The sequence below is a fragment of the Phocoena sinus genome, chromosome 5 (assembly GCF_008692025.1).
Source record: "Phocoena sinus isolate mPhoSin1 chromosome 5, mPhoSin1.pri, whole genome shotgun sequence".
In the NCBI taxonomy this organism is placed as follows: Eukaryota; Metazoa; Chordata; class Mammalia; order Artiodactyla; family Phocoenidae; genus Phocoena; species Phocoena sinus.
The window spans coordinates 87156068-87172918 of NC_045767.1; the positions used below are offsets into that span (position 1 = coordinate 87156068).

General features: G+C 37.2%; 1 protein-coding gene across 2 annotated transcripts in view; it reads right to left on the reverse strand.

Moving 5' to 3' along the window:
• Positions 1-16851, reverse strand: part of UBA6 (ubiquitin like modifier activating enzyme 6) — an 80575-nt gene that overhangs the window by 45718 nt on the left and 18006 nt on the right. For both annotated transcript variants that reach the window (XM_032632361.1, XM_032632360.1), the window contains exons 4-6: positions 16737-16765; positions 12592-12686; positions 11896-12007 (exon numbers count right to left, since the gene is read on the reverse strand). In XM_032632361.1, coding sequence (XP_032488252.1) covers positions 11896-12007; positions 12592-12686; positions 16737-16765 — 236 coding nt within the window. The remainder of the gene's footprint in view (positions 1-11895; positions 12008-12591; positions 12687-16736; positions 16766-16851) is intronic.

The window sequence follows — 16851 nt, forward strand, 5'->3', positions numbered from 1 at the left end:
ACACTAAATTCAATTATCATCACAATTAGAAGCAAACCTTAATATCCTATGTGGCATTTACACAACTCAAATGGTTGGAGGTTTATTTTTGGTTTTTTCTTTCCGGTACGTGGGCCTCTCACTGTTGTGGCCTCTCCCATTGCGGAGCACAGGCTCTGGACGTGCAGGCTCAGTGGCCATGGCTCACGGGCCCAGCCGCTCTGCGGTATGTGGGATCCTCCCGGACCGGGGCACGAACCTGTGTCCCCTGCATTGGCAGGCGGACTCTCAACCACTGCGCCACTAGGGAAGCCCCTTGGAGATTTTATTTTACCTGTTACTGCCATGGAAATGCTTAGTCATCAAAATATTAATTAAATGCTAGCTTAAAACAATTACATTTTCAAAGAGATACATTAGTTGGCTGAGCTTTCTTTTACTTTTACTGCAGAGATTCAACAGATTCACAATATTACAGCTTTTATTTATGACAATGCCACCAAGTTCTGTTATTTAAGATAGCAAATTATAATTTTCAATGCTTACTTTAATTTTTTATCATCACCCTGTGAGATAAGTAGAGAAGGTTTTATAATTAGATTTTATCATAGCTAACTTAAACTCATAAAGGTCAAATATTTTCTTAGGGTCATTTATCTATCAAGTGGCAAAAGCAGGTTGACACGCTCAGTCCAGAGCTTTCCTTACTGCTTGTTTCCATGAAATGGATAACTCAGTTTCACTACAAATAACCAGGTATGGATTTAGTTTTATCTAGCTTAGAATAGGGTGTGATTCCTACAGAGCGGTAATCCTCCATCGATCTCTTACTGTTTATATATCTCTCACTGGGTATACCACGAATGCAAGGCTCTGACCATTCTTTATGTGGGCTGTTTCTCAGGTTTGTATTTGCCTTGTGCAGACTTGAGAAATGAGGTAATGTCTCCCTCTGGGACAAAGAGCAAGCTTGTTCACTGCTTGCTATAAAACAGCAAGTTCCCCAAGCTCAATGTTCCTTTCCTCTAAAGGAACCCACTACATGTGCAGGCATCCACTGAGCCCTCTGCACTGCACAGGTGGGATTTGGAGGAATGCAGGAGGAAACAAGACAAATATCATGCTCACACATTTACCATGCTCTAAGTAATAAAGTCCTTAGTCTCTGATCCAGGAATCTCATGTTTTCTGCCAGCATCCATGAAACTCTAACAGGCTAACTTACTGGCTTGCAATTAGGGTAAAATCAAATCCTATTAGACCCAGTACATACTGAGTCTAATTTGTGTTTCATCAATGCTAGAAAATTCTCAACCATAATTTGAATATGCCTTTTTCTAGAAGTCCAATCTCACGAATTAGACCTTTTTATTCAAGCTCTCATTTCTTTTAATTTCTCTTTAGTATATTCTCTTATTACTGTGAGCTGTAGTTTTTATTTTTAGATTTAATTCTATTTATTTATTTATTTTGGCTGCATTGGGTCTTCGTTGCTGTGCGTGGGCTTTCTCTAGCTGTGGCAAGCAGAGGTCGCTCTTTGTTGCTGTATGCAGGCTTCTCATTGTGGTGGCTTCTCCTCTTGCAGAGCACGGGCTCTAGGCGTGGGGGCTTCAGTAATTGCAGCACGCGGGCTCAGCAGTTGTGGCACATGGGCTCTAGAGCACAGGCTCGGTAATTGTGGTGCACAGGCTTAGATGCTCTGCAGCATGTGGGATCTTCCCGGACAAGGGCTCAAACCCCTGTCCCCTGCACTGGAAGGTGGATTCTTATCCACTGCACCACCAGGGAAGTCCCTGTGGTTTCACTAATCTCCTCAGCTCTATCTTTCGATTTATTAATTCTTATTCCAGTTGTATCTATCCACTGTTTAATATATTCATTGTTTTAATTTTTAGGACTATATTTTTCATTTCTAAAAGTTCTATTTGGTTATATCTGCCTGATTGCTTTCAATAGTGTCTTATTTTCCCGTTGTATATTTAATCCCTTCTTGTAAGATTTAGTCTGTTTGAACATCTATATTTTATAGTCCCTATCCAATAATTCTATTGTCTGAAATTCTTGGAGGTTTAATTCTATTGTTTGTTATATCCACTGACTCTTGATCATGCTGAACTGCTTTTTCCTGTCTTATTATTTTGTATTATGAACACAGCCTCATAGGAGCTTTACATATTAGAATATACTGTGGCCTGGTTGAGGGTATATGCCTCTAGATCTTCTGTTTCTGTCTGGCATTCCAGCATATCACCAGCTTAGTACTATGCTTTGTGTGTGTGTGTGTGTGTGTGTGTGTATCAAGATATTTATTGTGTACAAGATAGTTTACTGTCTTTTTCAAATTCTAAGCCTTGTATAATTCATTCACTCATTAGGCTAAAAGAGGCCTTAGGAAGTTATTCAATATAATCTCCTGAATGCAGGCAAGTCTACATGATAATGTGCATAGAAGTAAAATCAAGACTTAAAATCTTTAAAATCACAAGGCACCTTCACAGCTTTCTCAATCACACTTGTTTCAAGACATAACAATCATCTCAAATATGTTATACACAAAAAATTACTGATCGGACATTCACAAAATATGCTTTGAATGAAAATAACATAGCAACAATTCACTCAGAGACACCTATATGGCAAAAACTATACCATAATACAAATCAGAAATAAGAGTTTAGGGTGAAAATTTGAAAAAGGTACAAATTTAAGGGCTGATAACCTAACTTTTCTTAAACTTACTGCTCTCTGTCTCCAAAGTTGTGCTATATCAATGACAGTCTTCCACAGTGCCTCTTCTCTATAAAAGGTGAATATACCAAAACCAGTCCAACTGGGTAGTCATAGATTGTAACTAATGCAAGTCAGTTTTGTAAGGTGTATTTGATATTCCATCTACATAACCAGGAACTGTCTTAAATAATAACCATCCTATATTTAACCACAACCATAAATCTCATTCTGAATCAGTTGAAGAAAATGCCCCAAAATTCTGATTTAATTCAATTTGAAAACCAATTCATTTCCATATAAACCATTTTTTAAAAAAGAAGCTGGAATAACATTCTGAATTATTCATAATCCTGGGAAATCATTAACTTGGGCAGTGGTTGGAAACAGCATAAAAGAAATTATCAACCAACTTCTCTCACCCCTTATGTAAGAAAGAAATGTTACTTTAATAGTTAAGAAGGCAATGAATTGGCTGACAAGGGCCCATGGTCTATGGATGAATCTAGAGATGGAATTAGGGAATGGGACACCAACTTGTGTTGAGATGTAGAATCTTCAATATTTACCAAATCTTTTCTAGAGGTAATACCTTTGCTGGCTTGTCTTTCTTTTTTTCTCTCTGGTGAAACTATAAATTCTGAACTACCAATGATCAATTTCTGTGACATTTCCACCACTGACACTGGAAAAAGCTTTGTTTTACAAAAAAATACACAAAGTACATTTTCCTGAGAAGCAGATGAACAGTTGGGGTATTCTGTGGATTTTTTTACCACAGCTGCTAACAGTCATTTGCTGAACTCTGCAACAAAAGCAACTTGAAAGAAAGACGTTTCCACAGTTTGAGGAAAAGAACCAGACCAAAAAGGATAAGGGAAGCTGATGGAGAAAACTGTAACTTCCAAATGGTGAGGTCCTTAGGTTAATGATGCACTAGACTTACAGTCACACATTAGAGTTCACTCAGTATGACAGACTCTAGGTCTATCTACCTCACTACAAATAACTCAATTTCGTCTCCTTTTATGGCTGAGTAATATTCCACTGTATATATGTGCCACATCTTTATCCATTCATCTGTTGAGGGACACTTAGGGTGCTTCCATGTCTGGATAGTGTAAATAGAGCTGCAATGAACATTGTGGTACATGACCCTTCTTGAACTATGGTTTTCTCAGGGTATACGCCCAGGAGTGGGTTTGCTGGGTCATATGGTAGCTCTATTTTTAGTTTTTTAAGGAACCTCCATACTGTTCTCCATAGTGGCTGTATCAATTTACATTCCCACCAACAGTGCAAGAGGGTTCCCTTTTCTCCACACCCTTTCCAACATTTAATGTCTGTAGATTTTTTTGATGATGGCCATTCTCACCGGTGTGAGGTGATAGCTCATTGTACTTTTGATTTGCATTTCTCTAATTAGTGATGTTGAGCATCCTTTCATGTGTTTGTTGGCAATCTGTATATCTTCTTTGGAGAAATATCTATTTAGGTCTTCTGCCCATTTTGGGATAGGGTTGTTTTTTGATATTGAGCTGCATGAGCTGCTTGTATATTTTGGAGATTAATCCTTTGTCAGTTGCTTTATTTGCAAATATTTTCTCCTATTCTGAGAGTTGTCTTTTCGTCTTGTTTATGTTTTCCTTTCCTGTGCAAAAGCTTTTAAGTTCCATTAGGTCCCATTTGTTTATTTTTGTTTTTATTTCCATTTCTCAAAGAGGTGGGGTCAAAAAGGAGCTTGCTGTGACTTACATCATAGAGTGTTCTGCGTATGTTTTCCTCTAAGAATTTTATAGTGTCTGGCCTTATATTTAGGTCTTTAATCCATTTTGAACTTATTTTTGTGTATGATGTTAGGAATTGTTCTAATTTCATTCTTCTACATGTAGCTGTCCAGTATTCCCAGCACCACTTATTGAAGAGGCTGTCCTTTCTCCACTGTATATCCTTGCCTCCTTTATCAAAGATAAGGTGACCATATGTGCATAGATTTACTTCTAGGCTTTCTATCTTGTTCCATTGATCTATATTTCTGTTATTGGCCAGTACCATACTGCCTTGATTACTGTAGCTTTGTAGTATAGTCTGAGGTCAGGGAACCTAATTCCTCCAGCTCCGTTTTTATTTCTCAAGATTGCTTTGGCTATTTGGGGCCTTTTGTGTTTCCATACAAATTGTGAAATTTTTTGTTCTAGTTCTATGAAAAATGCCAGTGGTAATTTGATAGGGATTGCACTGAATCTGTAGATTGCTTTGGGAAGTAGAGTCATTTTCACAATGTTGATTCTTCCAATCCAAGAACATGGTATATCTCTCCATCTGTTTGTATCATTTTTAATTTCTTTCATCAGTGTCTTATAATTTTCTGCATACAGGTCTTTTGTCTCCTTAGGTAGGTTTATTCCTGATACTTTATTCTTTTCGTCGCAATGGTAAATGGGAGTGTTTCCTTAATTTCTCTTTCAGATTTTTCATCATTAGCGTATAGGAATGCAAGAGATTTCTGTGCATTAATTTCATATCCTGCTACTTTACCAAATTCATTTATTAGCTCTAGTAGTTTTCTGGTAGCATCTTTAGGATTCTCTATGTATACTATCATGTCATCTGCAAACAGTGACAGTTTTACTTCTTTTCCGATTTGGATTCCTGTTATTTCTTTTTCTTCTCTGATTGCTGTGGCTAAAACTTCCAAAACTAAGTTGAATAACAGTGGTGCGAGTGGGCAACCTTTTCTTGTTCCTGATCTTAGTGGAATGGTTCCAGTGTTTCACCATTGAGAACAATGTTGGCTGTGGGTTTGTCCTACATGGCCTTTATTATGTTGAGGTAGGTTCCCTCTATGCCCACTTTCTGGAGTTTTTATCATAAATGCATGTTGAACTTTGTCGAAAGCTTTTTCCTCCATCTATTTATTTTTCTTTTTTTTTTTTTTTTTGTGATACGCAGGCTTCTCACTGTTGTGGCCTCTCCCGCTGTGGAGCAACAGGCTCCGGATGCGCAGGCTCAGTGGCCATGGCTCATGGGCCCAGCCCCTCCAGGGCACGTGGGATCCTCCAGGACCGGGGCACGAACCCGTGTCCCCTGCATCGGCAGGCGGACTCCCAACCACTGCGCCACCAGGGAAGCCCTCTCCATCTATTGAGATGATCATATGGTTTTTCTCCTTCAATTTGTTAATATGGTTTATCACATTGATTGATTTGCATATATTGAAGAATCCTTGCATTCCTGGGATAAACCCCACTTGATCATCGTGTATGATCCTTTTAATGTTCTGCTGGATTCTGTTTGCTAGTATTTTTTGAGGATTTTTGCACCTATGTTCATCAGTGATAATGGCCTATAGTTTTCTTCTTTTGTGACATCTTTGTCTGGTTTTGGTATCAGGGTGATGGTAGCCTTGAAGAATGAGTTTGGGAGTGTTCCTCCCTGTGCTATATTTTGGAAGAGTTTGAGAAGGATAGGTATTAGCTCTTCTCTAAATGTTTGATAGAATTCACCTGGGAAGCCATCTGGTCCTGAACTTTTGTTTGTTGGAAAATTTTTAATCACAGTTTCATTTTCAGGGCTTGTGATTAGATTGTTTATATTTTCTATTTCTTCCTGGTTCAGTCACAGAAGGTTGTTACTTTTGTACGAATTTTTCGTTTTTCCAGGTTGTCTATTTTATTGGCATATAATGGCTTGTAGTAATCTCTCATGATCCTTTGTATTTCTTCAGTGTCAGTTGATACTTCTCCTTTTCATGTCTAATTCTATTGATTTGAGTCTTTTCCATTTTTTTCTTGATGAATCTGGCTAAGAGTTTATCAATTTTCTTTAACTTCTCAAATAACCAGCTCTTTGTTTTATTGATCTTTGCTATTGTTTTCATTTCTTTTTCATTTCTTTTTGGATCTGATCTTTATGATTTCTTTCCTTCTGCTAACTTTGGGTTTTTTTCTTCTTCTTCCTCTAATTGCTTTAGGTGTAAGGTCAGGCTGTTTGAGATTTTTCTTGTTTCTTGAGGTAGGATTGTATTGCCATAAACTTCCCTCTTAGAACTGCTTTTGTTCCATCCCATAGGTTTTGGGTCGTTGTCACTTGGTTATGTAGTAGCATACTGTTTAGCCTCCCCACGTGTTTGTATTTTTTACAGTTTTTTTTTCCTGTAATTGATATCTAGTCTCATGCCATTGTGGTCCAAAAAGATATTTGATACAATTTCAATATTCTTAAATTTACCAAGGCTTGATTTGTGACCCAAGATATGGTCTATCCTGGAGAATGTTCCATGAGCACTTGAGAAGTGTATTCTGCTGTTTTTGGATGGAATTTCCTAAAAATTTTAGGTCTATCTTCTTTAATGTATCATTTTAAGCTTGTGTTTCCTTATTTTCATTTTGGATGATCTGTCCATTGGTGACAGTGGGGTGTAAATATCCCCTATGATTGTGTTACTGTTGATTTCCCCTTTTACAGCTGTTAGCATTTGGCTTATGTATTGAGGTGCTCCTATGTTGGGCGCATAAATATTTACAATTCTTATATCTTCTTGGATTGATCCCTTGATCATTATGTAGTGTCCTTCTTTGTCTCTTGTCATAGTCTTATTGTCAAGTCTATTTTGTGGATATGAGAATTGCTACTCCAGCTTTCTTTTGATTTCCATTTGCATGGAATATCTTTTTCCATCCCCTCACTTTCAGTCTGTATGTGTTCCTAGGTCTGAAGTGGGTCCCTTGTAGTCAGCATATTGTTTCTGTATCCATTCAGTCAGTCTATATCTTTTGGTTGGAGCATTTAATCCATTTACATTTAAGGTAGTTATCAATATGTACGTTCCTACTGCCATTTTCTTAATTGTTCTGTGTTTGTTATTGTAGGTCTTTTCCTTTTCTTGTTTCCTGCCTAGAGACTTTCCTTTAGCATTTGTTGTAAAGTTGGTTTGGTTTGCTGTATTCTCTTACCTTTTGCTTCTCTATAAAGGCTTTAATTTTTCTGTCGAAACTGAACGAGATCCTTGTTGGGTAGAGTAATCTTGGTTGTAGGTTTTTCTCCTTCATCACTTTAAATATGTCCTGCCACTCCCTTCTGGCTTGCAGAGTTTCTGCTGAAAGATCAGCTGTTATCCTTATGGGGATTCCCTTCTAGGTTATTTGTTGCTTTTCCCTTGCTGCTTTTAATATTTTTTCTTTGTACCCAATTTTTGATAGTTTGATTAATATGTGTCTCGGTGTGTTTCTCTTTGGGTTTATCCTGTATGGGACTCTCTGAGCTTCCTGGACTTGACTATTTCCTTTTTCATGTTAGGGAAGTTTTCAACTATAGTCTTCAAATATTTTCTCAGACACTTTCTTTTTCTCTTCTTCTTCTGGGACCCCTATAATTCAAATGTTGGTGTGTTTAATGTTGTCCCAGAGGTCTCTGAGACTGTCCTCAATTCTTTTCACTCATTTTTCTTTATTTTGCTCCCTGGCAGTTATTTCCACCATTTTATCTTCCAGCTCACTTATCCGTTCTTCTGCCTAAGTTATTCTGCTATTGATTCCTTCTAGAGTATTTTTAATTTCATTTATTGTGTTGTTCATCACTGTTTGTTTGCTCTTCAGTTTTTCTAGACCCTTGTTAAATGTTTCTTGTATTTTCACCATTCTGTTTCCGAGATTTTGGATCATCTTTACTATCATTACTCTGAATTCTTTTTCAGGTAGGTTGCCTATTTTGTCTTCATTTATTTGGTATTGTAGGTTTTTACCATGCTCCTTCATCTGTAACACATTTTTTTGTCTTTTTTTTTTTTTTTTTTTTGATGGGTGGGGTTGTATTCCTGTCTTACTGGTTGGTTGGCCTGAGGCGTTCCAACACTGGAGTTTGCAGGCAGTTGGATAGAGCTGGGTCTTGGTGCTGAGATTAGAACCTCCGGGAGGCCTCACTCCAATTAATATACCCTGGGGTTTGAGGTTCTCTGTTAGTCCAGTGGTTTGGACTCAGAGCTCGCACCACAGGAGCTTGGGCCCAACCTCTGGAATAGGAATCGAGATCCTGCAAGCTGCAGGGCGTGGCAAAAAAAAAAAAAAAAAGGAAAGAAAAAAAAAGAAAGATTAAAAAGCAGTACAATATCAAAGAATAAAAAACAAAATAAATTTAGAAAGATAAAAAATATATTAGGAAAAATACAAATATAATTGAAACAACTGCCAGAAGGTAAAATAAAACCATAACAGAAAAAGAAAGGGGCTGGGTGGGGGGCAGGGGAACAAGCCAAAAGAAGAGAACAATAAGTATAAAGAATAAAATAAAATTAGAAAAATAAAAGATTAGGAAAAATAAAATATAAATGAATGAACAACAGTGAATCAACAAGGTAGAATAGAACTTCAATCTAAAAGAGGAAAAAGGAAGAGAGGAAAAAAATAAGAAAAAAAATAGCCTTGGCTATGGGGTCAGAGTTTAGGCAGGGATGGAACTTAGGCAGGCGTGGGGTTAGGGTGGGGCGGGACCTAGGCCGGTGCGGGGGGTGACGTTTGAGCATTGGACCAGGCCTAGGCTCAGGACCCACTGAGCTGGAAAAGGCCTTGGGGGCGGGGCTTAGGCAGGGTGACGTTCAAGCGTGGGGCGGGGCCTCTGCTTAGGACCCAGTCTGTGGGGCTTCCTCCCGTCCTCATAGATGTCCATGGTCCACCACCGGTGCTTGGTAGGTGCCCTAGTTGTGCAGAGACATGAATTCTGCATCCTCCTAGTCCACCATCTTGATTCTGCCCTCTGCCGAGTACATTCTTGCTTCAGTTTCTGATATATCCATTTCCCAGGGCCATCGGGCAGGCTGGCTCCTGACTGGTGTGCACACTCGTGCTGGTGGTCACGAAGACCGGAATTCTGCACCTGGAGAAACTTTTCAGCTGGCCGGGCAGCCACAGGGAGGTGGACAGGGGCAGTACTATGTTTTATGTTAAGTTCTCAGCTTGCGAAATTTTAGAATATAACGGATTATAAAGTTTACTCCAAACTTATGTGAGGGCAGGCCTATCGTTATGAACTCCCAGAGAAGATCTTTTTTTTAATTCAGAGCTCAAAAGAAAACAGACAAGCTTCTTGTTCTGATGGGCAAAGATTGTTCTCCTACACTCTTTCATTAAGGGTGTAGCTTTCTGAGGTTCCAGAGAGCTACAAAAGGTGGTATGTCTCAATTACACTTTTCCATCATATATAGACAAATTTTATCGTTTTTGTGTGACCATTAATTCACAAGAAATGTGGTTACTGATACAGGCAAACCCTGTCCCTGAAAATGACCACAGCCAACAGTTAACTGGTCTTCTGTTAGCTACCTATTCATTTTTGGTCTCTGAGCACCTCCCTTACATATTCTGACCTCATGTAATCATTGAAAAGGAAGTCTATTAAGCAATTCTATTGTAGACAGTCTATGAAGCATCTTTGTAGCAGGATGGATTTCAAGTTATCCAGTCAAGAATGGAAGTCTACACTGATTCTTAAGTGGGTGTGATGTTATGATTATAGTAAGAAATATATATTTTGGTCTTCATCCAAGGTTCCTGCCACATAGCTCCTACCACACTTGTAATTTCCTATATAAGAGCTATAGGTGCATCTTTTGTTATAATATTTAGTTTTGTCCTATTTCCTGAAATAGCTTCAGAGTGATAAAGATGAAGTGAATGTCTTGTTATTCATAACAAGCCCTTTCAGCCACACCGAGTTTATGTTAATGAGGAGACTTTTGGAAAGCCCCTAAGGATGGGGGCTGGTTGTTAGAGGAACCAACCTTAGTATGTGAGGTTCAGAACTTTCAGCCCTATCTCCCAGATCTCTGGGGCTGGAGACCGACTTAATCACCAACGGCCAATGTGTTACTCATTCATGCTTACATAATGAAGCCTCCACAAAAATCCCTGAACCAGGAGCTTAAGAGAGCTTCCAAGTTTGTGAACATGGCATACCTGAAGAGGGCATGGGAGCTTGGCAACCCTTTCCCCATACCTTGACCTATGAATCTCTTCTATCTGGCAGTTCCTGAGTTATAGCCTTTTACAAAAAACTGGTGATCTAGTAAGTAAACTCTTTTCCTGAGTCTGTGTGCTGCTCTGGCAAATTAACTGAACCTGAGGAAGGGGATGTGGAAACCTCTGATTTACAGCCAGTCCTCAGAAGCACAGGTTACAACCTGGACTTGAAATTGGAGTCAGAAAGGGTTGGAGGGTGTGGGTTCTTGTGGGACTGAGCCCTTAACCTGTGGAATCTAACAATATTTCTCCAGGCAGACAGTATCAGAACTGGATTAAACTGCAGGACACCAAGCTAGGTGTCCAGAGAGTTGGAGAATTGTTTGGTGCTGGGGGGAAAACCCACATGCATATAGTCACACAAGTGCCAGAAGTATTGAGATCTTAAAGAAACACAAACAAACAAACAAAAAAAAAAAAAAAAAAAAGAAACACAGAAGTGCTTTTCCCTAGACGATGGATAACATCATAATTTAATCACAGGGAAAATCAGGGTCAATCTAGTCATTTTTAGAACTTTCAAGGTGCTGAGAAATTTTGTTTTTATTTGTTACCTGACTTACACTGAATTGTTGGTCCACATTATTTACTTCCTTGTTCCTGGGTTACACATTACTCTCTGCCCATGGCCTTAGGAAGAGTATAGTGTGCTTTCCTGCTCCTTTACTTTGGGTTTGTCCATGTGACCTGCTTTGGCCAACAGACTATTAATGGAAGCAACACAAACAGAGGCTTAAAATGTGTTTGAATGGTTACACTCGCTCCTTTGCATTTCTGCTATTGCTATGAGACCATGTCTTAGGTAGCCTCCTGGTCCCAGAAGAGAGGTACACGGACCAGAACCCAGACTGTGGAGTTCAAGTTTAGCCTAGAATAGCAGAACTCAAACTGACATGCAGATGCACGAGAAAGAAATACATGTTGCTATAAACCACTAAATTTGGGTAGTTTTTCATGTACATTACTGTGAAAATAGCTGACCAATATATTTACTTTGTGAGTAGTTCCTAGGCCCTTTCCCTAAAACAAAGCACTTGAAATGTATTAGTCTAAGTCTTTTTACCTGAAATTTTTTGAGCTGCTCAACAGACTAGGTTAAACTAGTTATACTATATTAATACATAATGATTTGCCTTGGAGTCTGTCAATAACATCTAATATAAAATGGAGTACCAACCTGGTATTTATGTAAGAAGGAAAGATCGGTAGTTTCATTTAAAGGAATAGAAGATGATGTGACATGAACATATGGATTTAATTCTGCAATACGATGAAGTACAGCTTCAGCCCTAAAACAAGAAAAGAAAAAGAAAAAAGACTTTTACTACTCTTTTGTTCAATAAATATACTCAATCTTTCAAACTTAGACACTTTGATGACATCAGAAGAACGTGAATGTTACAAAATTTTATGGGAATTTAAACTGGAGAGGAATAAAAGAAGTTAAAACTTATTTTTACTAAACAATCTTGAGATGTAGCACACTGTCATATTCCATAGTAATAGCATATGTAATAGCATAGTAATAGCATAGTAATATGGAATATGAATATAGCATATTCACATAATCTCAAAGTGTACCCTTATAGGTCAATGCTCCTTAAGGCTCTTAATGATTCAGTAATAATAAAGACCTACTTAAACAATCTTAAGAAATGCATTTCTAGGTAGCAATGTGAATGTATTAAATTTTTGACAAATATAAATAATTAAATGTCAACACTTACTTATCTACAGTAGAGTGAATTTATGGTTATGAGTTAAACAACTATGATTTAACTGGTGTTCTGGATACAGAAAATATTCTAAGTAACTACAACAGTAAGAAAAAAGAAAAATCCTATGATAATACATCAAAATATCTTATCTTCACCTGTTTCTCATACTAACAACATCATCTTCACAGAGAAAGAAGTTGGTTCCTAGATCCCATGCTTGGCATTCTTCTGTATCATGAATTGTAAGTGCCTTCAAAAAAGAGAAAACTATCTGTTAAAGTCAGGAGTAAGACAAGGATGCTCACTATTTCCAATACTATTTACACTGACTTGGAAGAATTATCTAATTAGACAATAGAAAGTAATTAAAGTCCTAGTAATTGGAAAGGTTATAAAGTTAGATCCATTCACAGATGATATGACTATATACATCTGGAAACCCAGAAAAGTTCATGGAAAAACTACTCTGTTTTTTTTTATAACGCAAAATAATTTTTTAATGCTAGTATATGATTTTTTTGGTATAGATTACTGTTACATTAACTTGAATATAGCTTCATTATTCAACTGTCAACTGTGAAGTGAGATAAGACAAATGTTAAAAGCAGGGTTTTGATTACTTAACACAGTAAAATTGTAATTCCAAGTTACAGACGTTCATGTAACGATAGTTGTATACTGATGACAATAAGAGTAATACTTTCCACTTATGACATTTATCAATAACAATTCTCAATTAAGTAAAAAATAATTAACATGATGGTAATATTGTAATTCCAAATAAATATACTATATGCTTGCTGTAGGTGTGTGTATATGTACTTTATTTTTCAGATAGTACTGAACCCTAGTTGACTTTAAAAAAATGAATAAATTAGGCATATTACCATGCACTTACATCACCAGGGTGCCTTTATGCTATGTGAAAAACTACTTTAAAAAACAGTAAGAGAATTTAAGTTTAGAAAAGTAGCACATTATACAGATCAACATATATACAAAGATTTAAAAAATTCACATAAACTAACATTTCCAAATGGTCATGTTCTAAGTAAGAAAGAAAACTGACTAACTGGAAAATATATTTTTAACTTATATTTCAAGCCACAAATCTTATAGAAAAAGGGGCAAGGTATATGAACGCAGAGTATACTGAAAAAGAAATACATAGGGCCCTTTAAAATATTTAAGCATGTTCAACCTTACTCAAGAATGAAACACCTTTTCTCATTCATCAGAATGGCATAATTCCAAATTGGTGAGAGTGAAGTAAATCAGACATTCTCATACATTACTGGTGGGAATATGAAGTAGCACAAAACCTCAAAGGAAAAAAATTGGCATTCTTTAGCAAAATGACAAGTACATTTCTCCTTTGACACAGCAATCCCACTTTTAAGAATCTATCACAAAGACACACTGGAAATAATACAAAAATACATATGTACAGGACTCTTAGCTGCAGCACTATGTGTAATAGCAACAGACTGGAAATAATCAAAATGTCCACCAATGAGGAACTGGGTATAATTACGTATGATACATCAACACAACATATATCCATGCAGCTATGAAAAAAATAAGTGAAAAAATATATTTATCACTATGGAGTAATACCAGGATATGCTGGTATGTGATAAAAAGCAAGGTAGAAGTATGGCACTTTACCTAAGAAAGGCAGGTGGGGATAAATATGTACATACACACATACAGATTTGCATGTCTATATGTATGTATTTGCTTATATTTAAAAACAGATTAAAAAAAGAAGGCAATCTAATAAGGGAAGGAGGAAATAGGGTAGAGAGATGCTAGACTTACCTGAATATACTTTGCTTTATAAATTTGACTTTGAATTATATGTCTCATATAATAATAAAACTAAATCAAGTTAAAAAAGCAATCCCTAAAAATCCAAAGTAAAATGAATAAATGGACAAAACTATCTATTTGAATTTGTTGCATAATTACACAAAGGAATTATTTAAAGTGACTTAAGAAAGCAGTTAATTTGTCTGCCAAATCCAGATGGGATACTAAGGATAAAACAATTTATCTTAAACTGTTTTCAATAATCATATTGTTCTAATAATGCTGGAACTGTTATTCCAAAACTATGTCATAGATATAACAGGATATAATATAGGATAAAGCAAATAAGTAATCAGGTTCATGTCATTAAGACCCAAAACCTTATAGTAAGAGAAGAGATACAAATATAAAATCTAAGAAGTAAATAAGTAAGTACCCTGTAATCCTAAACTTGAAACTCAGAAATTTCAGTGTTCATTCACAATGAATGTTCTAGCTCTGTCCACTGGTAAGACTTTACAGGCAGTGACAACCAAAGAATACTGGGGTAGTGTCAAAAGGACTCAAGGACTTCAAGAAGATCCCCCAAAGCAAAGATGAAACAATCTGAGCATCAATGACTCAAAACACATCAAATATGTTTAAATCCATCATGATGTTCCCATACACACATACCACCCAAGTTTCACCTGTCACTGTTGAGGATTCAGAGAAAACCAGTGATTTTGAAAAGTAGTAAATAAAGGGGGAAAATCAAGTATTTATCTTGCCTTTTACACATGTACTAACTATATGTAGCGAAACCAAACAAGTGATGAATGGAAACTTTTCTAAAATATTATTCCCATTAATAAATGAAATAGAAATGACACAAATAGAATATCACAGCCCCAATAAAATAATGATCTAGGCAGTGATCATTAATAGGTAGTAATAATCACAAAAAAAAGATAACAGAATATTATTTCCTCCTGATGGGAGAACACAATATCACTTGTGAAGCAGTAGTGCCAAAAGAATCAAATCTGAATCTGATTCTCTGGATATAACGACTAGTTTATAAGAAATACAGAGATGGAGGTACACGTGACAAATGACCTGATTTCTTTAAAAAGTAAATTGAAAGAAAGAAAAAGAATCAGGGAAGGGAAATCTATTGATTCAAAGAAACCAAGTCCAGTATATGGACTTTACTTGGATCCTGATTAGAACAAAATAAATTTAAGAAAAATTCTTTCTTTAGACGACTGGGAAAATATGGACTCTAACTAGATACTTGACGATTGTGGTAGGCAGGCTTCAAAGATACCTCAATGATTCCCACTTCCTGATATTCAGGCCTTTGTGCAATCCTGTCTCCTCCTAGTGACTTGCTTTTAAGGACTACAGCATAGGTGATGGAATGTCACTTCTGAGATTAGGTTACAAAAGACTGCGATTTATCTTGCTAGCACATTCCCTTTTTTTTTTTTTTGCAGTATGCAGGCCTCTCACTGTTGTGGCCTCTCCCGTTGCAGAGCACAGGCTCCGGACGCGCAGGCTCAGTGGCCATGGCTCATGGGCCCAGCCGCTCCACGGCATGTGGGATCTTCCCGGACCGGGGCACGAACCCGTGTCCCCTGCATCAGCAGGCGGACTCTCAACCACTGCGCCACCAGGGAAGCCCCTCCCTTTCTTGTCTTTTGCTTGCTTACTCCGATGGAACAAGCTGCCATATTGTGAGCTGCCGTATGAAGAGGGCCACATGGCAAGGAACTGAGGGTGACCTCTGACTAATAGCCAGCAAGGGACTGAGGTGGGCAAGTTGAACGACACAACCTTGTCACTGAATCCTATCCATAACTACATGGGCAGGTTTGGGAAGCAGATCCTTTCCCTAGCCTCAAGATGACTGCAGGCCCTGCCAATATCGGTGACTGGAGCTTTGTGAAAGATCCTCAGAGGAATCTGCTAAGTTGCACCTGATTCCTGCCCCAAAGAAACTGAGGTAAATGCTGTTGTTTAAGTTGCTAAGTTCTGTTTAAAGATAACAATGATCTTAAAAAACTGTTAACGTTTTTAGGTGTGGAAGTGATACTGTGGTTATGTTTTCAAAAGGCACCCTTATCTTTTAGAGGTTTATAGTAAAATATTTAAGAATGATATAATAGGATGTCTGAGATTGATATTAAAATAATTTGGCAGTTGGGGGCAGTGGGGAATGGGAAGAAGATACATGAAACAAATCTGTCTATGAGCTAATAACTGCAGGTGCATGATGGATACATGGGGTTTTGCTAACACTATTCTCTTTTTTTGGATAATTTTGAAATTTTCTGTAATAAAAAGCTTTTTAAAAGGAGGAAAATAGAGAATTATGACAATTTTGCTACTAAATGAAGAAGGAATAATTAGGCCAAAGTGTAACTAATATTACCACTACGGATGAGAGGAAAAAAAAAAAAGAGTTCATAACAAACAATTCTTCTTACCAAGGACATTTACTCACCTTAATCCCTGCAAGAACAAGATTCTTTGCTATAAAGGGGGAAGAAAAAAAAAAGGAATAGCTTAATATTAGGAATTGTATATTAGATATGTCTTCATGGAGTTTGGTTAAATCT